Below are 22,862 nucleotides of genomic sequence, written 5' to 3'. Positions count from 1 at the left end.
ACTTCTCATCTTCAGGAAATGACATAAGACATCTCTTGTTAGGTGCCTTTCCTAGATGCTCCCTCAGGGATACCATGCTTATTACACTGAATTATTATTTTCAGAAAATTTACCTCTTTTTAGTTCAGTGACTTTTTGTTTTATTATTTTATTCTCAACCTGTATCATAATGCTTATCACAAAATGTGTCCTCAATCACTGCTTGTGAATGAAGGAATAATTGTTGCAAAAGACAACATATCAGGTGGCTGGATAAAAATATAAAGACATTAATTGATCCGTGTATCAGTAATTAAATGTATCATTAATTAAATACATTTATTCTAGGCATGACATTAAAAAGTGTGAAAAGTTTAAAAATGTTTGGGGTGCCTAGGTGGTTCAGTTGATTAAGTGTCTGCCTTCAGCTCAGGTCATAATCTCAGGGTCCTGGGATGGAGCCCCAAGGCAGGATCCCTGCTCAGCATGGAGCCTGCTTCTCCTCCTCCCTCTGCTCCTGGTCACCTCTGTGTGTGCACATACTCTCTCTCTCAAATAAATAAAATGTTTTTAATAAAAAATGTTTCTGAAAGTGTGTCTTTTCTGTATTTCCTGTTACATTTCTACCTCAAAGAAAACTAAAATACATACCTCATTTAAAAGAAAACAGGTTTTTTTCAATGGTTTGATGAAGGATGAACAGAAAGAAATCCAGTCTACAAACACTGACTGCCAACCACCAACTGTATGGTGAACAATATCATTTCTAATCTCTTACAAAACAAAACTAAGTGAAAGCTTCCAGTCTTGACTTTGTGGGCTCCTCTAAAAAGTATAGTTCATCTTTTTATCCCTGTGTTTATCCCCAGAGACCAATTTCTAGCTGGTCATAGTGAAGCGTGGGAAGGAATGATAGAAAGTAAAAACAAAATTAAAGATCTAGATCATCTGATGAATCCAGTTACAATTTCCAACTTAGTATTTTGTAAAGTGGAAACTCTGAACTGTGTAGAAGAATTCCAGTTGTTCCCATTGATGCAGCAATTGAGATAATTGCCATATTTCCATCAGAGAATCAAAATATTGTGATGTTGTCAAATAACTTGGCCAAAATTCTAGTCCCTATTTTAAAAAATTAATTAATTTATCTTTTTAAATAAACATATAACGTATTTTTATCCCTAGGGGTACAGGTCTGTGAATCGCCAGGTTTACACACTTCACAGCACTCATCATAGCACATACCTTCCCCAATGTCCATAACCCCACCACCCTCTCCGGTTCCCCCTCCCCCCAGCAACCCTCAGTCCGTTTTTTGAGATTGAGTCTTTTATGTTTTGTCTCCCTCTCAATCCCATCTTCTTTCATTTTTTCTTTTCCTACCCCCCAACTCCCCTACATTGCATCTCCACTTCCTCATATCAGGGAGATCATATGATAGTTGTCTTTCTCTGATTGACTTATTTCGCTGAGCATAATACCCTCTAGTTCCATCCACGTGGTCGCAAATGGCAAGATTTCATTTCTTTTGATGGCTGCATCGTATTCCATTGTGTATATATGCCACCTCTGAATGGATAAAGATTATCCATTCATCTTTTGATGGACATCTAGGTTCTTTCCATAGTTTGGCTATTATGGACATTGCTGCTATAAACATTTGGGTGCACATGCCCCTTTGGAGCACTACGTTTGTATCTTTAGGGTAAATACCCAGTAGTGCAATTGCTGGGTCATAGGATAGCTCTATTTTCAACTTTTTGAGGAACCTCCATGCTGTTTTCCAGAGTAGTTGCACCAGCTTGCATTCCCACCAACAGTGTAGGAGGGTTCCCCTTTCTCCACATCCTCGCCAGCATCTGTCATTTCCTGACTTGTTAATTTTAGCCATTCTGACTGGTGTGAGGTGGTATCTCATTGCGGTTTTGATTTGTAGTTCCCTGATGCCGAGTGATGTGGAGCATTTTTTCATGTGTCTGTTGGCCATCTGGATGTCTTCTTTGCAGAAATGTCTGTTCATGTCCTTCTAGTCCTTATTTTTATAAGTATTAGTGATACTTTTCCTTTCTAATGCAAACCTTAGAAATGATTTTAATTAGCATGGGAATTTTAGGCCACACTCTTATTCAGTCATTTGTGTGTGTATGCACTAAATTACTTTGTTTTTGGTCCATATATATTCTCATGTAGTTATAATTTTATTATTCTAATGTTATTATTTACACCAATTAAAGACCCAAATCTTTATTCTTATTGTTATTATTATTGTATTTTGTTGTGTACTGTTAAAACCAAAAAGGACCATTTAAATAAATGATTGGTCATTTTAATGGTACCTAAATATTAGCTTCAAATTTAGTAATTACTCTTCAGAAATAGGAGGGTGAGATCATAGTACAGCAATACTAGGTTTTTTTCAAATAGCAATTGGATTTCAGGAAGAAGTGTGCATTTGAAATTTTTTTTTTTTTTCATTTCTGACTTTCAGTCCCCAAATAGCAGCTTTTCTTATTCTTTATTGCTTCTCCATCAGATTCAGGAAGTTGGAAGAAACATAGTGGAATTGAAATATATTTTCTTTATATTTTTTAAGCTCCAGAAAATCGATCCTGCTGTAATATTTGGATGACTAAGTCAGTGTTTTCTCCTAAGAATGATTTATCTTCTTTCTTGTCACCCAGTTTTAGTATTACCTGTATGTTTGCCTGTCACCAGTCCTCCTCATTCTCTTTCTATATCGTATGAAATCCCATTCCTCAAGATGAATTTCTTCTGTAAATCTGTATATATACTAATGGACTTAGAAAAAAAGATAGGAAAAATAAATATAGTTAAATATAAAACGTAATGGTATAAAACTTAGGAAAAAAAAAAGGAGAGAGTTTTCATGATCCAGGCCTAGATAATTCTTTGAATTGTTATAAAACATAAAGTTGAAAAATTGGATTTAATCAAAAATTTTAAATTTTGCTCTGCAAAAAGACCCCTATTAAGAGGACAAAAAGATGGGAGAAAACATTTGCAAAACACACATCTGACAAAAGACTAGTGTCTAGAATTTAGAAAAAAATACTCTCAAAACATTAAACACACATATAATAATCTAATTAGAAAATAAGCAAAAGGCATGAACAGAAATTTCACTATCATACAGATGACAAATAAGCACAAAAGGTGTTCAACATCACTTAGTCTTCAGGGAAATGCAAATTAAAACCCCAATGAAGTATAATTACACAATGATCAAATGAATAAAATAAAAATTGGTGACTACACCAAACACTAGCAGAAGTTCAGAGAAATTGACTCACTCATACATTGCTGGTGAGTATATAAGTAATACAACCACATTGGGATACAGGCTGGCCGTGTGTGTGTATGTGTGTGTGTGTGTGTGTGTGTGTGTGTGTGTGTGTGTTTTATAAAACTAAGCATGAGGGGTGCCTGAATGGCTCAGTGGGTTAAAGCGTTTGCCTTAGGCTCAGGTCATGATTCCAGGGGCCTGGGATCAAGCCCTGCATCGGGCTTTCTGCTCAGCGGGGAGCCTGCTTCCTCCTCTCTCTCTGCCTGCCTCTCTGCCTACTTGTGATCTCTGTCTGTCAAATAAGTAAATAAAATCTTAAAAAACAAACAAACAACCAAACAAACTAAGCATACAACTACCGTACCGCCCAAGAATTACAGTCCTGGTCACAGAAAAAACTGTACATGAATGTTCATTGTAGCTTTATTTGTAGTAGCCAAAGATTGGGAACAACCAAAATATCCTTCAGTGAGTGTAGTGTTGAATTAGGTAAATTCATATCATGGAATAGGACTCTGCAATAAGAAATGAACAAACTGTTGACAGATGGAACAAATTGGATGAATCTGCAGAGAATTATATTGAGTGAAAAATGCTAATCCCTAAAGGTTACATACCGTATGATTCTACTTGTATAGCAATGTTATAATGATATAATTATAAAAATGGAGGACAAACTAATGGTTTTCAGGAGTTTGCAATTGGGAAGTGTTAGGAGATGGATGTGGTTTGAAAAGGGGCAATACCAGGGATACTTGTGGCAATAGAAATGCTCTGTATGTGACTATGATTGTAGATACACAAAGCTATACATGGGATAAAATTTTGTAAAACTAAATACACACAAGACCACCTACACAGGTATAAGGAAAACTGCAGAAATCTGAATGAGATCAGTCAATATTCTGCAATTTTGTATTGTAGCCTTAAAACATGTTTGTTTCCATTGGGGGAAAAATAGTAACTGGTACGTGAATATCCTTATAGTATTTCTTACAACTGCATATGAATCTATAATGATCTCAAAATTTAAAAAAAAAACTGAATTAAAAAAAAACCAGAGGAAATAACTATTCAGTTAATGATTTTTGGTGCCTTTATTTCTTCTACATTTCTACATTCCTCTTTGGTACTTCTAAGTTTAGGAAGGTGATATAACATAGTTCAGTATTATAGAGATAGATGGACATTTCCATCCAGAAGTTTCAAATATCAGCAGATAAGATGGAAATGAGTGCAATCAATGCTGGATTTGCAGTTCCTCCATAGCAGGTATGTGAAAATACCAGTTTCCAGCTTTCCCATAGACCACCAGGGCATTTTGCATTCTGACTGTTGAAGTAACACATTAAGTTATTTCCTGGGAGTAAATTAAACCTTTAACTATATTGACACCCTGAAAGAAAGTCAATGCAGATAACCACTTATTCCCAGAGTGGGGAAACCTGGCTTGTTATCTGCAGGCTCAGGAAATGAAAATCTTTAAGAAAAAAGACATTGGGTAAAACAATTAGATGTAAGGGAAACCATAAAAACAGATCAATTACAATTAATTAAAAGTCTGGATTTAAGAAAATTCTTTAAACTAATAAAATTTTGGTCCAGTTATGATCTAAGGTTGGAGGAACAGTATTTGCTAATGTTGGGAAAGAGAAATATTAAGTCTTAAATACCTAAAAGAAATCCTGAATGGCTAAGGTCTCGTGTGTGTGAAAAGATGATGCTGGCCCATGAAGTGGGGCCACTTTTTGAAGGTCATACTATGGACGCTTTACTTAATCACAAGAAAAATAGCTCTGCAAGATAGTGAACAGAAGATAAAAATGAGCATATTGGCCTTTTAGAAAGACGTTGTCTCTCAAATACTCCTCAAAACCTTATGGTTGACCCAATAATGTTTTAGCAACAGGATATGAATAGATTTCAATAGATAAAAACAATTAATGAATTTTTTTGAGTGGGTTCAAATAACTCTGCTATATCAAATAGCTCTAGAAAAGTCTTCCATGATACCCTATTAGATAAAAAACAAACAAGCCACTAAATTATAGGTGTAGTATAAATTCCATTCTTGATAAAAACAATAACAACCCATAACCTATACATATATTTATGTATTTATTTATATTATAAATTATATATTAATATATTATTATATGTGTATTTTATAATATATATTAATATATTTGCAAAGGCAAGGAAAAACATGAAAAACAGCAAATTATTAGCAGTGATTCCATTAGGAGACTGGGAATCAAGGAGAGACAGCAAATTTTAATTGAATGAAAACAATATTTTTGAGTAGTTGAATACATAAGTTTCACCTATGAAATTTAAATGGTAGAAATACATGAACTGAGTGAAACAAATAGAGATGCTCCAGAGCACCACTGTCCAGTAGAAATGTACTGCAAGTTCCAAACGCGAGTCACATGTGTGTTTTAGAAATTTTCTAGTAGCTGCATCAAAAAATTAAAAGAACCATGAAACTAATTTAATTCATATATTTTAACCCAATGCATCCAAAATACTATCATTTCAACATATAACCAATGTAAATATTAATGAGATATTTTGCTTTGTTTTCATACTAAGTCCTTAAAATCCAGTGTGTGTTTTACACTTATAGACATTTCAGGTGTTTAGTAGCCATATGTCACTAGTAGCCACCGCATTGGACAGTGCAGCTCTGGAGGAAGCTGATGGTTTTCCTACTGGTAAATTTCACCGGCAGAGACAACTTCACTCTGCCAACTCAGTGACAGCATGACCCTATTAGGCCCTAGTCTCATCATCTCAATCTCATGTTAGCTTCATATTTTCCAGCTCTTATCATTTTTCATTTGAGAAGGTTTAATTTTATTTCAGACATTTTATTATTACCAGCCTGTGTATAGAATTATCACAGAACCTATAGTTGAAGTGAAAATGATGAACTTACCATTTCTTAGAAAATGGTAAGATGCCAGCTTTTTGAAAAAATCCATGAACACAATTTTGTAGGGAGAAGAAGGTAGTATCTTCTGAATTGGGCTGTGGAAAGTTTGAATGAATATAAATACTTTCTACTGAAGGAGAAAGCAAAGAAGACAAAATTAAAAAAAAAAATTCATTTTAGTCGAGACATTTATGACCTGGTATCTCATCTGAATATCTACATGAAGAGTTTTTCTTTAAGCTCCAACTCAACCACTGAGTAGCAGGGTAAATTTGGATAATTGCCATAAATGCCCTGAACCTTAGTTTCTCCATTTATCTCTGGAGAACTTATTTAATATATTCCAAAGTATTTTCTAAAGTCATGTGATAACATTAATCAAACAAAGTTCATTGTAATAGATTGTGAAATAATTAGAATAATACATTTGAAATTGAATTTAAGGAGATTTATAGAAGGCAATTTCTAAATGTAAATTACAGGGAGGTCTGAATTTTGGAGAATATAAGTCAAAGAAAAATTGTAATAAAGCTAAACTGAAGAAAATAATTTTCCAGATAAATTCTGCTTTTTAAATTCAGCTTTTTAAAAATTTAAGTCATTGTAAACATATTGATAGGGTCACACAGACGGTTTTTGCTTAGCTGATTTTTAAGGGTTCTTTCTAAACTCTTCTGCTACAAACACAATTCATGATAACTAAGAAAGGACAGATTTCAGGGCTTGATGCCTACTCTTCAACCAAAAGTCATGGGACTGGACAGTCATTCACTTCACTAAATCCCAGAATTGGTAAGGATTACTAATATTAGAAGAGTGCATTTTTATATCACTGGTTATTCCTTCTATACTAATTGGGAAATTGACTGCTTCTTTGAGAATAATATGAGATTTTTCCTTTCTTTACACCTCAAAGGTTATCCAAGATATTTCATTGTTTGGATTTGTGTGCTCAATTGCTAAAGTATGTTGAGTTGCTATCTAGGTCAAGGCAAGAAAATGGGTATGCTTTTGCAATATTTTAATTACCAGCTGATAAATAAATTATCTAATTTAAGAAAATTTGATATACAAATATCCAACTTATGAAATAGTTACATTCCGAGGATGATTATCACTTTGAAAAATAATTCATCATTTTACAAAATAATTCACTACCATTTTTTTTCTTTTTTTACATAGCCAGTTTCCCTACTGAAGTTGATACAGAATTATTTACACAGATATTTTCAGAAATACATCTGTTGCAAATGGTGAAGTACATCTCCATAGCATTTTCTCTTGTAAATGGGTTTTCCAAAATAGGTGATAAATGAAGTGCTATTCTATTAAACTATTCTATTAAAGTTAAACTCAATTTTTTAGACATTCTTCCACCTAACCCTGGCAATAAATAAGTAAAGATTAGCAACAAATAACAAGGTCAAAATGATGTGAAACATAGGAACAGTATTTATACAAATGAAGGTGCAATGTCAAACCTCTCTTTGGTGTTTAGGAATTTATGTTAATAGAAATATGAATAGAAATGAAAAGAGACCCCAAATTACTCATTTAAAGACCTCAAAAAATATCATCCTTCTATTTTGCAATCTGCTGTTTATGTTTTCTTATTCTTTCCCTACTCTTCATCTTCATTAATGCTACTCAATATCACCTTCTATTCAGAACAATGTTCAATCCTAGGACATATTATACTAACAATATCTGATATTTTGTTTAAACTTATAAACGCATCTGTCAGTGACATCTGAGGGTTGTTAAAAACCATCATTTTCAGAACATGAGAAGGAGGGGGTTACTGGCTCCAAGTAAATCTCTCTGCTATCACCATGTTTCCCTGTAAAATATCAGCACCCTAATCCCTGATAGAAATAAATCCCTGGGAACATATTTTGTTGTTGTTGCTTTTACTGTCAGTGGTGGTATTTGAAGGAACAGAGGACATTTGAAATTAAATTCTGGAAATTATGTATAATGATGATGTATATGATTTTTACTTTGGAAATAACAGTATTAATAACAAAAGCAGCAAAACAGAATCATTGGAAAACACCGCAAGTATTGAGAATAGGTCTGTGTTCCCTTACTACCGAATGTCGAATGTCGTCTGACTTAGAACAGTTTGGGTGTTTTGTTATCCCCAGGGCTTATTGTGAGTCCTAACATATTTGAGATAAATGTGTGCTTGAGGCAGTAAGAACAGGCATTAGCCCTATTGTTTCTCCAAACCTACCAGACCCATTTCCCTATCCTGAAGACAAAACCAGATTTAGGAAAGAGTAGTATCTCAGTGCCTCTGGGTTGTAGCTTATTTGAAAACTGAAATCTAGTACTTCCAGTTGAATTCTGATGTCTCCTACCAAATATGTATTTTAAATCTACTAACTTCTATAATACGATTGAGTCTAAAAAAATCACATGTATCTTTAATTTTTTGCGCTCCTCTTGCTTTACAAGAGGGAACACAGATTTATGGAATTTACCAAACTCTTTCTCTGTCGTAATACGTCCTTTCAGAAGCAGCAACAGTAACCCCTATAAGTGGACATTTTTGCTTGGTCTGTTTTATGTTCTGAGAGGGAGTACATATTGTAATTAAGGGTATGGCCCTGGAGGACCCATCATAGCTCCATCATTAGCTGTGCACCTTTACCCAATTAGTGCTTGCCTCGCTTTCATCATCTATAAAGTGGGGTAAGAATAGGAGCTCCTTCAGTGAGTAGTTGCTGTGAGTAGTACATAGATGTTGATTCTTGCACTGCGTATAGGACAGTGGATGGCACTGTTACTGATGTTATTCCTTATTTTCCATGTATGGTAATCAGAAACTATGCAATTTTGGGTCAATGCTAAATCATGTACAATTTGTCTAGTCCATGGAGGTTGTTTCTGAAGTAAAACGAACTCAGCATTTTTCTAATGATTTGAAATACATGCTAATTGTATGCGGTGAAGGAACTTCTGTTTCCATGGTGGCTTATATAGACACAAGTTATATAACTTAAACTTTATGAAGTCTCCAGTGCCTTTTTATATCAGGTAAAAATACTTTGTTTTTAGTGTTTCGTGAATGAGTGTAATATAATCTAGATTACCTTTAAAACAATAGAAAAAATAAATAATTAAGAATGTTGTCCCTCTGGGGAAAGCTTTACATTTGTATCTACTGCTAAAATTAATAATGATTTTGTGTGAGTTTAATTTTAAAGAAATATATACCAGCCACTGGGAGAAAGATGAGGAAACCATGAGGATTTTGTACTTCTTTTGAATTCACAACAATGTCACACTGATTGAAAATACAATTTAACTTTACTTAGATTTAGAGTTTAGAATGAATTTATTTTCATCTGGATATTATGAGAATGCAATCATTTTGCTTTGTTTAAGGTGCATTAACTATTCTAATTTACTGTTATTCTTTTCTAGCACTGAGAACTTTTGCCATGTTTTGAAATTCTGTTATTCATAAAGCCTGGTATTTATAATGACTAGCAATTGAACCCAAAAAAGGTCATTAAAAAAAACTTGAAATAAAACTTTTGTCTTGACAAAATCTCATTAAAATCATCAATTGTCAGTACTTATAAAGACAAACATTTATTTTACTTACTGAAAGGAAAAATTGGGCCATCTAAAACTCCAAAGTACACCTGACTTCCATTTTAAGAGGGAGTTTAATCCTGACTCCATGAGTAGAGGGCTTGCTTACTTTAATTTGTGCTATGAGAAATAATTTGGTAATATTTGTGTATTAAAGCCACACTATAAGGCTATCTGAAAAGTCCTTGATGAGTAACCATCTCTGAAGACCCTAAAAAATTATGAAAAAGCTCGAATAGTTCAGCTACATTGTTTTTTGCATATAAAAATATCTATCATAGGAGTCAACTACCACATGAATAAGTTGCGTTTGTTTTAGTTGAAAAAGAGAGCTAAAAATTTCCTGTGGATTATTGCAACAGTACAAGAATACACGGTGCATTTATTAACGACAACCAAAAACATGGGTAAAACAAATTGTGAAAGCAAAAGCTGGTTACAAAACCAGGGTTTCTGATCGCCTTTGCCTCAGTTAAACATGTTACGCATTACTATGCCACAGTTGATAAATGATATAAAGTGTTAGTTAGCTTTTGCTAATTCTCCCCCTCCCCAGAGCACTAGGGAAAATATCTATATGCATGACCAACGCTTCCTCCTTCAAGTGTCACAATCTGGTGGTCACGTAATCCTCATGGCTGGCTGTGTCGGTGAGGTTTCCGTCATAGTCTATGCTAGAGTCTTCTTCCTTCTCATGCTTCTCCTTTGGTATGATTGGGACGGTGTCCTCCACCACCACCTTCTCCGACTTGAAGGAACACACTCTCTTGCCCACCTGTAAGCCCAGGGAGTCCGTATTCCGTTCTCGGTGGTCTACTAATATACACTGTTCACTGAGACCTGGGATGTTCAAGTCCCCCCGGGAAGCCAACCCTCGAGATTCCAGTTGAATACTCCTCTCCATTGGTCTTTCGGCCTGTTGACGAGTGACCTCTTCTGAAACAGAGAAGATTTGGTTTGCATTTTGCTCAGCAGCGTTCTGTTTGGATCGTCTGTGAAATAACCCGAAGTTTTTGATATCGGTCACAAAATTCACTTTTCTCTGCTTCTCCCTCGGGGGCTCCTGCATCACCAGGGCCGAGCCGTTGCTTATGTTGTGTCGTTCGGAGGCAATGGCAGCGGATCGCGGGTGGATCAGCGTGGTTAAGTCGAAGAGGCTGAAGTTCTTTCGCTTGTCCCTGCCGCTGCCCTCGTTATCGCTCTTCTCATCCGAGTCGGCCGAATTGGAGGACTCCTTCGTGGCCTGAGCCGCCTGTACTGTGGACAGTTTGCTACCTCGTAGCAACCCCAGGACTTCAAAGCGGAAACTGGAAATGTCTTGTTTTAGTTCCTAGGTGGGATGTAAAATGAGGAAATTAGCTTAGGACCTAAACAAATAGACATCAGGAACCATCATGAGCACGCTTCGCACAGGGTTCTGTTGTGTTTTCACTCATTTTTAAGAGCGAGGATTCCGCTCTGCTGCGATTGTCTCCCTGGTACTGGAGTCATTTCGGTTCCTGCTAATTTCCCGGCTGGAGTTCTGTAGTAATGTGGAGACTCCCTGAGCTCATGCAAAAAGAAACAAGGGTATGTTGGATTTCTGGGGGCCTGCAGCTTCAAACGCTTCCTCTCCAAAAGCTTCATCTGCTTTCAAGGCACCTCTTGTTCTCTCAGGGATGCATTTTTTAAAAAGATTTTTAATATTAGCACATTTTTTTTTGTCCCAAAGGCTATCTAAAACAAAATAATTACAGTGCTGCTGCCCTTCTACGAGCTGACAGTTACCTTCAATAGTTTGCCACCTTGGAGCTGAATTTATCTCAGCATCTGGGTGAGCTACTAAATCTCACGAATTGCTTCAAATCAGATAACATGTCTTAAATTCATCCTTTACTTTTAATTTTTTTTTTTTTTTGGACAACTGAATTCTCAATAGTCCTAATCTTTTCAGACAACTGAATGCTCAGCCCTAACCTGACTGTGGCCTTCCTGATGGCCTCCTGCCTCCAGCCAATCTCCCAACACACCATGAATCATTCAACTACAAAATTTGGATGTTGTGGCAGCAAAGAATATTTCGGATCCTGGACAACTTCCAACCTGTGCTTTACATTTTGCAGTTCATCAACCTTTTTACCAAAGCAGCTGCTTATCTCTATTCTCTTGTGAGACCTGTTGCTTTTCACTGTTAAAGAGTCTTCTGGAGGGTTTTTTACTTGTTTTTGCCTCTCTGACCTTACTGACTTTGCTCATTCTTCTAAAACCTCTAAGAACTCAGGCAGAATAGCAAAGGTATTTTATACACATGTGCAAGCATATATACATTACATGTATTCCACCTCTCTCTTCTGATAAAATTAAATAAAAAAATAAATAAAAAGGGAGAAAGACTAAGTGTGTAAGCTACACTTAGGCGCAAACCTTGAATTTTCTACTACCAAAGCTGTGCAGAGCACAAACAGGGTTTTCCTTGTTGCTTTTAGCTTCTTAGTTACTAAATGTTTCAGGTTCAGAAATCAGATTGAAATTTCAAAAACTAAAGCTCACTCATTAGAGTGCTGGTAAGATCAGCAAGTCCAAATACCGCTGGACTCTAGGGTTTTCTCTGCCTCCAAGTATAAGTGCCTTCCATATTTCAGATTAAATGTGCTCAAAAACAATATATTTTGAAAAGAAATTTCACCACTTTTTTTTCTTCTTAATAGTTAAACAGCCTTGAATTTAAAAGTAAGAAGGGGCGCCTGGGTGGCTCGGTCAGTCAAGCGCCTGGCTCTTGATTTCAGCTCAGGTCATGTCTCAGAGTCATAGGATCAACCCCTATGTTGGGCTCTGCGCTCAGTGCGGGGAGTCTGCTTGAGATTTTCTCTCTCTCCCTCTGCATTCCGCTCTCATTCTTTCTCTCTAAAATAAATAAATCTTAGAAGGAGGTGGAGCAGGGACAGGAGGGGGAGACAACACATGGGCTTGCTAGAAGACATGGCTGAGTTTCCAGCTCTGATTTTAAATGTGCTGTGTCTGGCTCCACGCTCTGCGGAACCCGCCTCCTGGTGATGAGGATGAAAATGATTACCTTAAAGTTCTCTTCAGTCAGCCCTTCTTCAGTTTTGGCATCTCTGATCATTGCAGCAACGTATCGCTTTACCAGGTTCCTCATAACCTCCTGAGGTATGTCAAAACACAAGAATTGATATTCAGTGCAAAAATATGATTTTTCTCTTGAGTCAGTTCTGAAGAGGAGCAATAGTTTATTTTAAGGCAAATTTCAAGATACAATAGAATAACTTACTTGATATTGGTGATGTCTTCTCAAATTATCAGCAGCTCGCCTCTGAAAAGGAAAGAGGCATTGACTTTTCAGTTAGAGTTATATATTACCATTTTGGAAAATAATTCATTGTTCTTTTAATTGAGATTATATTTATCCTCACTTCTCCAAAGTGAAAATTTTACTAGACAATGAACAATAGCTAAAGAGTGCTTCACATGAATCAAAAGAATGAATGAACCAAAGCAACGAAGTGCAAGGTTATAATCTCTACAGCAATTAACATATAGACCAAGTTAACAATGATGGGAATGTTGTTCTTTTAATAGAAGGTGACAGAGAATTAGATAATCATAGCTGATATGTACTCCAAATTACTTGAAGTAATCTAAGAGACACAGATGAGACATATCAAATTAAAAATAAGAGAAATATCAAATAAAAAAAATTCTGTAGAGTAAAAAGCTCATATTATTACAATATGGAGGTCTTCATAAATATCAGTGTAGCAAGCTTCAGAATTTAGCTATGATATGCAACATGTAATCAGAAACAATCTTAGACCACTAAATCCCCCAACATTAATTTCAATCAGATGTACATTAAAAGGGACTTGCTGCTTTAATTAGGTGGTTGGATTTAACAAAAAAATAAAAAGTTCTGCTCAAACATCGGGCTCATAAATTCATCATTTTAAAAAATGAATGTCTCAGCTGTCATTTTGAAAAGATCAGAATGGTTTGGGAGTGCAGCTAGAGTTAGTACAGACGAGTGATTCTGGAGTGCAGAACAAAGAGAAAGGATGTTTAATGACTAAAAAAGAGTCCATAATAAATTGAGTTAAATAATAAACGGCACTAAAATTATATAATTGCAGATTTCATGGGTATTCTGAAGATACTAGGAAAAAAAGCTTTATAATTCCCATTTTGTGCATGTTGAATAAATATCAGTATTGATTCTTAAGGAAGAAAACTGACCTAATTAAAATAAAAAATATTTCTGTAGTAAAGGAATGAATTTGGTAGATTGTGAGAAAGCAAAAAGATAATGTATCTAGAGTTTAAATAAATCTTTTGATCTTATTCCTTACTAAATACTTAATCATAGGCTGATAAAATGGAATTTTAAAAAGAGTTGTGAATACATCACTGTGAAATAACATTAGGGGAAAAAAATCAAACAAGACAAAAGAAACTTTTTTGTCTCTTTAGGGTAATAGGGAAAAATGGCTTTTTCACTGGCTGGCCAGGAGAATAGACTTGTGTTTCATGATTATTAGTGACTTTTAGGAACAGCTGAGATAATGCTTAACTTCCTAAAAGCCACTAATTATTTACCATTCAGTTTTACACAAATCTTAAACAAATTTTCAATATGGTATTTTGGTATTATGGTATTCATTAAGAGATTGGAAAGTTTGAAACTTACTACAAAATTAGAATATCTTGGAAAAAAGAAAGCATGGGAATTTTATGACCGAGCCACAAGATGGAGGTATATGACTCCTATTGAGACATAGCTCAGCTGAAATTCAAGACAAAAAACACTCTGTAAGGACACAGGCCTTCCAGATCTCCTTAAAGTTACTTCAGGGGGACAGAAATACTAAAACAAGCTATATACCAAGTTCTTTAACACTATCACTATAAATATTGTACAGGATACCCATATTCCACAATTAAGTAGATAGAAACTCTGAATTTAGTATAGAATTTAATCAACTCCAGTTTGATTACTTTGGGCTTCTTCTCTTGCATTTTGTTACCCTGTTTTGATCAAAAAGCCAATAAAAAGTAGTCAGCAGAGAGCAGCTTGAAGTCAAGATTTAACTTTAAATTTGCTTAATGCAAAATTAAAGCTAAAAATGACAGAATCAGAAAATTACAAGTAACAAGTGAAAATCATCATGATGCATTTTAGTATTGATAAGAGCACAGACTGTCTTTTTTTCAGCAGAACCTGCTCATAAACACATTTAAATTTTTTAAAACAAATATAAGAAGATCAAAGATTATATTTTGAAAACTAATCTGAGATTGATTTTTTTTAGGGAATTTTTTTTTTTTTTTTTTTTTTTTTTTTAAAGAAGCAAAATAGACTGACAGAGAGAACATAGAAAAAATCTCTTATGATTACTTTCAGGAGCTATTCCTATCCCTATCCCAGATTTAAGCATGAATTAATATAGTTAATTGTTTTTGCCAAACAGTGTTCTTACACATCTACATAGTAATACTGCACAAATATCTGTATTCTTGTGAGATTATATCAGCCAACCGAACTCCAGTATCCTAGGAAAATAAGAACCGATGAAGCTGATAATCCTATTCTGGATAACGAAAACAGAAGTGAATGCAATAAATTCACCAAATGATGACCACTAAAGTATGCAGTTCAGATATCTCTCCAGTCTATGTAATCTCTCCTTTTCTGGTTCGCACCGCAGAACTGATTCCTATCGACCACTACTATGATGCCCACCTGTCTCTACTTTCTTACTACCTGGGAGGTGGTGGGGTGTCACTTTAAGAACATGTACTTAGGGGGTCACACCTGTGTTTGAAAGTGACTGAGTCTAAACAAGGAATTATCTCTGAGGTACTCTCCCATTCCCATTTTTTATGTTGCTATGTAAATTTAAATGCACCAGATGATTTTGAAGACTGAATGAGATAAGAGATTTAAGACATCTATCACTAATGTTAACTAACTAGTCCCCATCCCCTTTCCATTTTCCCCCTTTTCACTTAATAACATGATTTAGTGCAGTTTTTTTTTTAAAGATTTTTTTAAATTTATTTATTTGACAGAGAGAAATCACAAGTAGATGGAGAGGCAGGCAGAGAGAGAGAGAGGGAAGCAGGCTCTCTGCCGAGCAGAGAGCCCGATGTGGGACCCGATCCCAGGACCCTGAGATCATGACCTGAGCCGAAGGCAGCGGCTTAAACCAGTGAGCCACCCAGGCGCCCCTTTAGTGCAGTTTTAAAAAAATATTCTTGAGCCATAAAACTTGTGAATAATTTGACACATATCAGGATTACCCCAGAGGAAGTAAAAGAAGATGTAATTGTCCCTCTTTGTGTGATTTGCTTGACATTTCAGGCTTGAGGGCAGCATTTTATTTAGCTAAAGAGTTGAATGCTTTTAACCTAGGCAATAGAGGTGTGGAAGTAAGAAATGTGTATTTAAATAATAGTGTGAGGGGAGGCTTTTAGTAAACATGGATAGATGTAATGCAAATTCTGTAGGTATTTTTGTTTTATTAAAACTCTTTATAGAGCAATTTAAGGTTCACAGCAAATTTGAGTGGAAGGTACAGAGATTTCCCACATACTCCCCACACATGCAGCCTCTCCCATGATCGATGTCCCCAGCCAGAGTGGTCCACTGTTCTAACTGATGAGTGATTATCAACCAGAGACCATAGTTTACATTACCGTTTACTCCTGGTCTTGTATACTTTTATGGGTTTGGACAAATGTATAACGACATGTATCCATTATTATATTCTAATACATAGTATTTTAACTACCCTAAAATTCTTCTGTTCTTTGCTTATTTATCCCTTCCTCCTCTGCCCCCACAACCTCAACCTCTGACAACCACTCATATTTTTATTGTCTTCATAATTTTGCCTCTTCCAGAATATTATATATTTGGAATCATACAGTATGTGGCTTTTTCAGATTGGCCGCTTAAACTTGATAATATATATTTAGGTTTCTCTATGTTTTTGCATGCCTTGATAGTTCATTTACTTTTATCACTGAATAAATAATATTCAATTATCTGGATGTACCATAACTTATTTATCCATTCACCTACTGAGCTACATCTTGGCTGCTTCCAAGTTTGGGCAATTATGAATAAAGCTGCTATAAACATCCTTGTGCAGGATTTTGTATGGACATATGTTTTCAACTCCTTTGAGTAAATGCCAAGGAGTGCGATTGCTGGATTGCATGGTAAGAATATATTTAGTTTTGTAGGAAACCATCAAACTGTCTTCCAAAGCAACTTACCCTTTTGCATTCCCACCAGCAATGAATGAGTGTTCCTGTTGCTTCACATCCATACTAGCATTTGGTGGTGCCAGTGTTCCAGTTTTTAGCTAATTTAATAGGTGAATAACTCTAGTCAGTTATCTTTTTTGAGGTCCCAAAAGTGTTTTGAATATCCCTGCATGATATTGGATTTTTGCTGTGACCTCTGTGAATCTTCCTTTGTGGGTTCCTTTTTCACGAATCTTAGCTTGTGGGGCCAATTTAAGATATATTTATTAGGTGGTTATCATTCATGGCAGAAGCTGCAAGAACCCAGAGATGAATAAAACATACTTTTTGCCCTTAAATGGCTTATAGTCTACTAGGTAGGATGCCAAGAATGTCTAGAGATGAAGACAAAAAACAAAAAAACAAACAAAAGACAAGCAAAATCATGGGGAGCGCCTTAAGAATGTGTTTTGAGTACAGGGAAACAAAAAGTAGTATTGGGCTAAGGAAAGAACCAGCAGCAGCCTTCAAACAGGGAACAGGATTTTAGATTGGACTTGAAAGAATCATGGGACTTTGACAGAAGCACAGACATTCAGATTTGCAGAAGACAGGAATACGGTCAGCAATATGCTGGTGCTGGAGGGTGAGAAACGTGTTAGGGCGATTTCCACCAGTACAGTTGTGATGTGCTCTGATAATCAGGATATAGGGATTATTAGCTCTTGTTGGAAAGTTAGCATGGGTTCTTTATGTAGAATCTCAGAAAGCACAATGAATTCAGTGGTTGGTAGGCACCTGGGGTTTCGACCAATTGAGTGATATGTGATAAAAGTGGAACTTCTATGATAATCATGTGGCAGCAGTACTGGGTAGGAAAGAGGAATATAGAGAATCAGTACATAAGACATCAGTTGGGATGCTCGTACAGAATATGATGGAAGGGTAGAATGGGTGTGAGCTGAACCGGTGTTGGTGTGAATGAAAAGGAAGAGAAACAAGGGTCACAACGGGATGAGAATGTGGAGAGGGAAGAGAAGCCCCGGGGACTTGGCAGCTGGAATGAGTTTATGAAGACAAAAATTTTTAGTCTAGCTGCTGAGATGTTGGTAATATTAAAAAATAACAAAGAATTCCACTTTGGTGATTCTGACAGAGGACATTAAAGTAGCAATACCATTGTCTATTTTGGATTTTGGGAGAAGGTTAAGACTAAAGGAAAAGATTCGAAGAGTATATGCCCAGATGCAATAGTGTATCCAACCACAAATCCATGTTTCTCGGGATTAACACAGGAAAACTACTGTGGACAATACAATCATTGATAATTTGTAAATGTATCTATTAAGAATGCATATAATGGCCTTTTTCTTTTTTTTAATTAGCTTTCTTAGGCTAACACTAAAATTAATTGTCTAATTTCCCAGGATCTACCAAAGGCCAAGGGAAATCAGACTGGCTTTTAAATTTCAATACAGATCTATTGTTTATTAGAACCAAACCCCCAGGGGCACCTGGGTGGCTCAGTGAGTTAAGCATCCAACTCTTGATTTTGGCTAGGTCATGATCTCTGTGTCATTAGATCAAGACCTGTGTTGGACTCCATGTGGGGTGTGGAGCCTGCATAAGAGTCTCTCTCTCCCTATCTCCCTCTTCCTCTGCCCTTCCTTGCCAAAACAAAACAAAACCAAACCCAAAACCAAAACCCCCAAAGGGTTCTAGTCTCATTGCCTCATTTATAAGTAAGGCCCACAGAGCTGAATCAGTTGAGCAAGTAACTACAATACCACAGTGTTCTCATGGCAGTGCCAGTTCTATATCACTAGAACTCACTCTTTGCAATTTGCTCTTTCTATCAAGTACTGTCAAGTAGATACTTAGAAACATTTGAATACACCTACTATGTATTCTATGATTTTTGCCTCCTTCTCCCAAAACATCTTAATTTGAGGGTCAGCACCGTTAAATACCGGATCCATATTTGTTTGAATAAAAATGAGTAAGCACAGATGCATATGCTATATGTTGTATTAGTTTCTTAGGCATGAAATACCATAAACTGTGTGGCTCAAACAACAGAAATTTATTGTCTCATGGTTCTGGAGGCAAGAAGTCTCAAATGAAGATGTTGGCAGGGAACTATTCCTCTGAGACTGAGGCTAGAATCCTTCCCTTCTTCTTCCTAGCTTCTCATGGTGGCTCTCCAGCCTTGGTGTTCCTTGCTTTGCAACTGCATAATCCCATTCTCTGCCTCTGTCTTTACAAGGAGATCTCCTTGTGTCTCTGTGTCTTCACGAGATCATGTTTTTATATGGACTCCACTTCCTTAATAACCTTTCTGAATCCAATTACATCAGCAATGACCCTATTTCCACATAAGGTCACATTCTGAGGTACTGGAATTTAAGACTTCAAAGTATTTTTGGGGGGGAACACAATTCAACCCATAATATATGTACTCTTTGCAGTAAACAGAGTGATAATTTTTGTCAGTTGGTGACATTATTAAGTATTATACAATGGAACTACCATCAACAATGGTAGCTATCTTTTTGTCGTGTAAAGATCACTTGACTTTCGTAGGCATTTACTCTCACAGGGGAAGGTATTACATCCTGTAATCATCACTGGAAATGATCGAGAACAGAACTGACCAATTTGTGTTAAAAAAAAATAATGTAATATTTTGGAGAAAGATGTGCATTTTAAGTTAGCAGTTTTCTTTGCAAATTATGTCTGAAATCTAGCAGTGTGTGCAGAATGTTCCTTGGCAGGATGGCTTGTGCTCAGGCGCCCAAGGCACACGTGTGTGCCACATCGGTGTACCTCAGATTTTGCAGGTTCCTTTGATTTTGGGTAAAGGTAAAGGCCGTATGTGTGTGGATCACAGAACTAATGATAAAGGAAAAGACCAAAGGAACTTCTGCTGCTGCAAGGGAACTCCACATTTCCATAGAGGTGTCATGCGGCCTTAGAGCATCACAGGTTTTGCTACTGGGAAAGAAAGGGATCTGGGGAATCGGCTGTGACATGTCTCGCTCTTTATCTCCCACTGTCTGCAGGTCCACCACATCGAGTGTCGGGCACATTTCCCCCTTTCCCGAGCTGGTTCCCTGCAGTCAATCGTCAGTGCGTGGCTCTCTCATTTCCTCTCGGGTTTTGGTCTATCACTGACTTTGAGCCCATGAATTATGTCTTTTATCCTTTGCTTTGCTTGGGGAATCCCTTAGGGGCTGCAGCTTGCTGTGCTCTTCTCCTTTTAAAAATGAGGAAAAAGGCAAGGGGCCGTTCCAAGATGTGATCCCTTTTTGAAAACTGCAATTTGGCTCATTTACAGGTAGAGCTATGTATTGTTTTCTAGAAGCACACTTTTTAAGCATATAAAAACAAATGCTTGAACATTGCCTTGTCAAGACAAATATTCAAGGTTTCGCTCTTGAAACATCAAGAACATCACGCAATGCATTCTTCCACATCCCTTCTTAGGAAAGTAAACTTAATTAAAGCCCCAGCCAGCAAATTTTACAGACGTAAATTAGGGGTTGGGACATACTCATGGATGAATACTATCGTATCCATAAGATTTGTTGTTAGACCTACTGGAAGCCATGAAGATTAAGGAACAATGCATTTTGATAAAATAGCACTAAAAATACAGTCTGAAAAAGCATGTACCATTAGAATTTTCCTCTGGTGATGCTAGCTGGTGTTAATCCATTCACTGTTTCTAATTCTCTGGCAGTGGCTTAACTGAGTGTTTGTCTGTGGCAACTGGTCAGACATGGGTGTTCCATCTGAGGTCCCAGAGCTGAGTGATGCTAAATGACCCTAACAGACATGGTATTTCATGTTTTCCTCCCTATCCTGTGCTCAGGAGAAAATTAGAAAGTGGAAAATATGAATCTAAGGAAGTTAAAATCATTTGTTATCATTTTGTCCAAAGACCTCACATTTTTTAGTTCAGCATATGGATCTATACCTTAAACATTCTATTTTAGAAAACTGGTCTATGGCATTGAAATGTTTCATATGAATTAAACATTTTGGCATTAGCATATTTTTACTTTGATTAAATAATCTGGGCCTCTTGAGCAACAAGTGCAAATGTTGATTTTGTTTCCATTTAAAAAGCTGTGCTAGGGGCGCCTGGGTGGCTCAGTGGGTTAAGCCGCTGCCTTCGGCTCAGGTCATGATCTCAGGGTCCTGGGATCGAGTCCCGCATCAGGTTCTCTGCTCAGCAGGGAGCCAGCTTCCTCCTCTCTCTCTGCCTGCTTCTCTGCCTACTTGTGATCTCTGTCTGTCAAATAAATAAATAAAATCTTTAAAAAAAAAAAAAAAAAAAAAGCTGTGCTAGATACCAGTGGTTTCTTTAGCAGGAGTTTCTAATTAAAGTTACAAGGAAATGCTTGTTAAAATAGAAATTCCTGATAATTTCTAGCACGTGTTAAAGTCTAAGAATGAGTGTTTTAATATGGAGAAAGGTATTTGCTGATAAAATGGTGTTAAGCTAAAAATTAGACAAGTAGTAATATTAAAAATCAAAAGCTACAATATGTTTCTTATTTTACTGACCTCTCACTAGGCTGCCCATTTGGTGGGATGTTCATAATTTCCCAGGGACAAGCCATTTCTCAATAATGAGTTTGCTTCCTACAACAAAGGTTTTGTTCAATAAAGCATTTCTGCTTCATTTATGTTTTCCCCGTAAAGCATTCCAAATGAAAGGTTAATTTATCTGGAACTCCCAATCACCCCTAAAACGAAGTCCGAAGTTAAAAAAAAAAAAAAAAAGTTAATGAGTTTTCAGGGCTAGCTGTATCAGTATTACCCGGAAGCCATAAATAGCCAGATAAGATCACCAATGATGGGCTCCTGGAGAGTGGCCAGTGCAGCCACCCTGAAGAGCCTTGGTCTGCCTGGTCCTGTGCAGGGAATGAGTTGCCTCAAAGAGTGCATGAACTCTACCTCCAGCTTAGCTTCAAATTTCTGCTTCACAAATGTTTTCTAAATATAAACTAGTTGAGAAGCAAACAGAAGGTAAGCCAGCCTGTGAAACAAGGGCTTTGAGATACAGGAATCTGAGAGCAGCTGAGGACAATGGCAGGATCTGCATAAGCTATTGAGAAAAATGAAAGGACGAATACACAACGTGGAAGGTATCGTTGCATCGTTATTAGATTTTTCAGGAATCAAGAGAATGATGGAAAACACACTGGTTTTGGGAACAAAAGACCCAGGTCACTCCCACGCACTGTCACCAAGGGATCCTGAAACACTAGGCAAGGTAAATACACTCTCTTTGAGAGGAAATAGTTGAGTTAAATGATTTCTAAGGTCCCTTTGAAGTGTAATGTGATATTCGAAGCTTAGAAGGACAGTACAGTGACTGTCATTGGTACTTCAAAGTCATCTTTTAATTAATGGAAATGTGTATATTTCCTAGTCTTTGTTTTTCTACACCAAAGAACGGCCAAGAAGATCAACCAAATTGAAATGAATTCACAGAAAAACCAATTACTTTTTGACATTATTTTTTCATTTAACTCTTCAATTGTTATATTACCCAACCTCCTTAATTTACTTTTCCTTATCTTGTATTTTTCTTTATAAATAATACATGTTACTTTTTCCATCTAAAATCTAAATGTATAAAACTCAACTACAAGTATGCAAACCAAAATATTATGTCCTTCCTATTCTGGAAATGCAGTCTAGACAAAAAGTCAATTTATAGGATTGAGTTTGATTAGGCTGGTGCTTCCCCAAACCCTTAGTATGGTGAAGAAGAGGCAA

At 36.3% G+C, this 22,862-nt stretch overlaps 1 protein-coding gene across 3 annotated transcripts in view; it reads right to left on the bottom strand.

Annotated features, from left to right (window-relative positions):
• Positions 1-5,476: 5,476 nt before the first annotated feature.
• Positions 5,477-22,862, bottom strand: part of TRPC4 (transient receptor potential cation channel subfamily C member 4) — a 205,548-nt gene continuing 188,162 nt past the window's right edge. For all 3 annotated transcript variants that reach the window (XM_032315137.1, XM_032315135.1, XM_032315138.1), the window contains exons 9-11: positions 13,096-13,137; positions 12,880-12,969; positions 5,477-11,157 (exon numbers count right to left, since the gene is read on the bottom strand). In XM_032315137.1, coding sequence (XP_032171028.1) covers positions 10,435-11,157; positions 12,880-12,969; positions 13,096-13,137 — 855 coding nt within the window. In that variant the 3' untranslated portion in view covers positions 5,477-10,434. The remainder of the gene's footprint in view (positions 11,158-12,879; positions 12,970-13,095; positions 13,138-22,862) is intronic.

Source organism: Mustela erminea, chromosome 15 (assembly GCF_009829155.1).
Source record: "Mustela erminea isolate mMusErm1 chromosome 15, mMusErm1.Pri, whole genome shotgun sequence".
In the NCBI taxonomy this organism is placed as follows: Eukaryota; Metazoa; Chordata; class Mammalia; order Carnivora; family Mustelidae; genus Mustela; species Mustela erminea.
The sequence above is the reverse complement of the archived record's forward strand: the minus strand, read 5'-3'. Positions and strand labels throughout refer to the sequence as shown.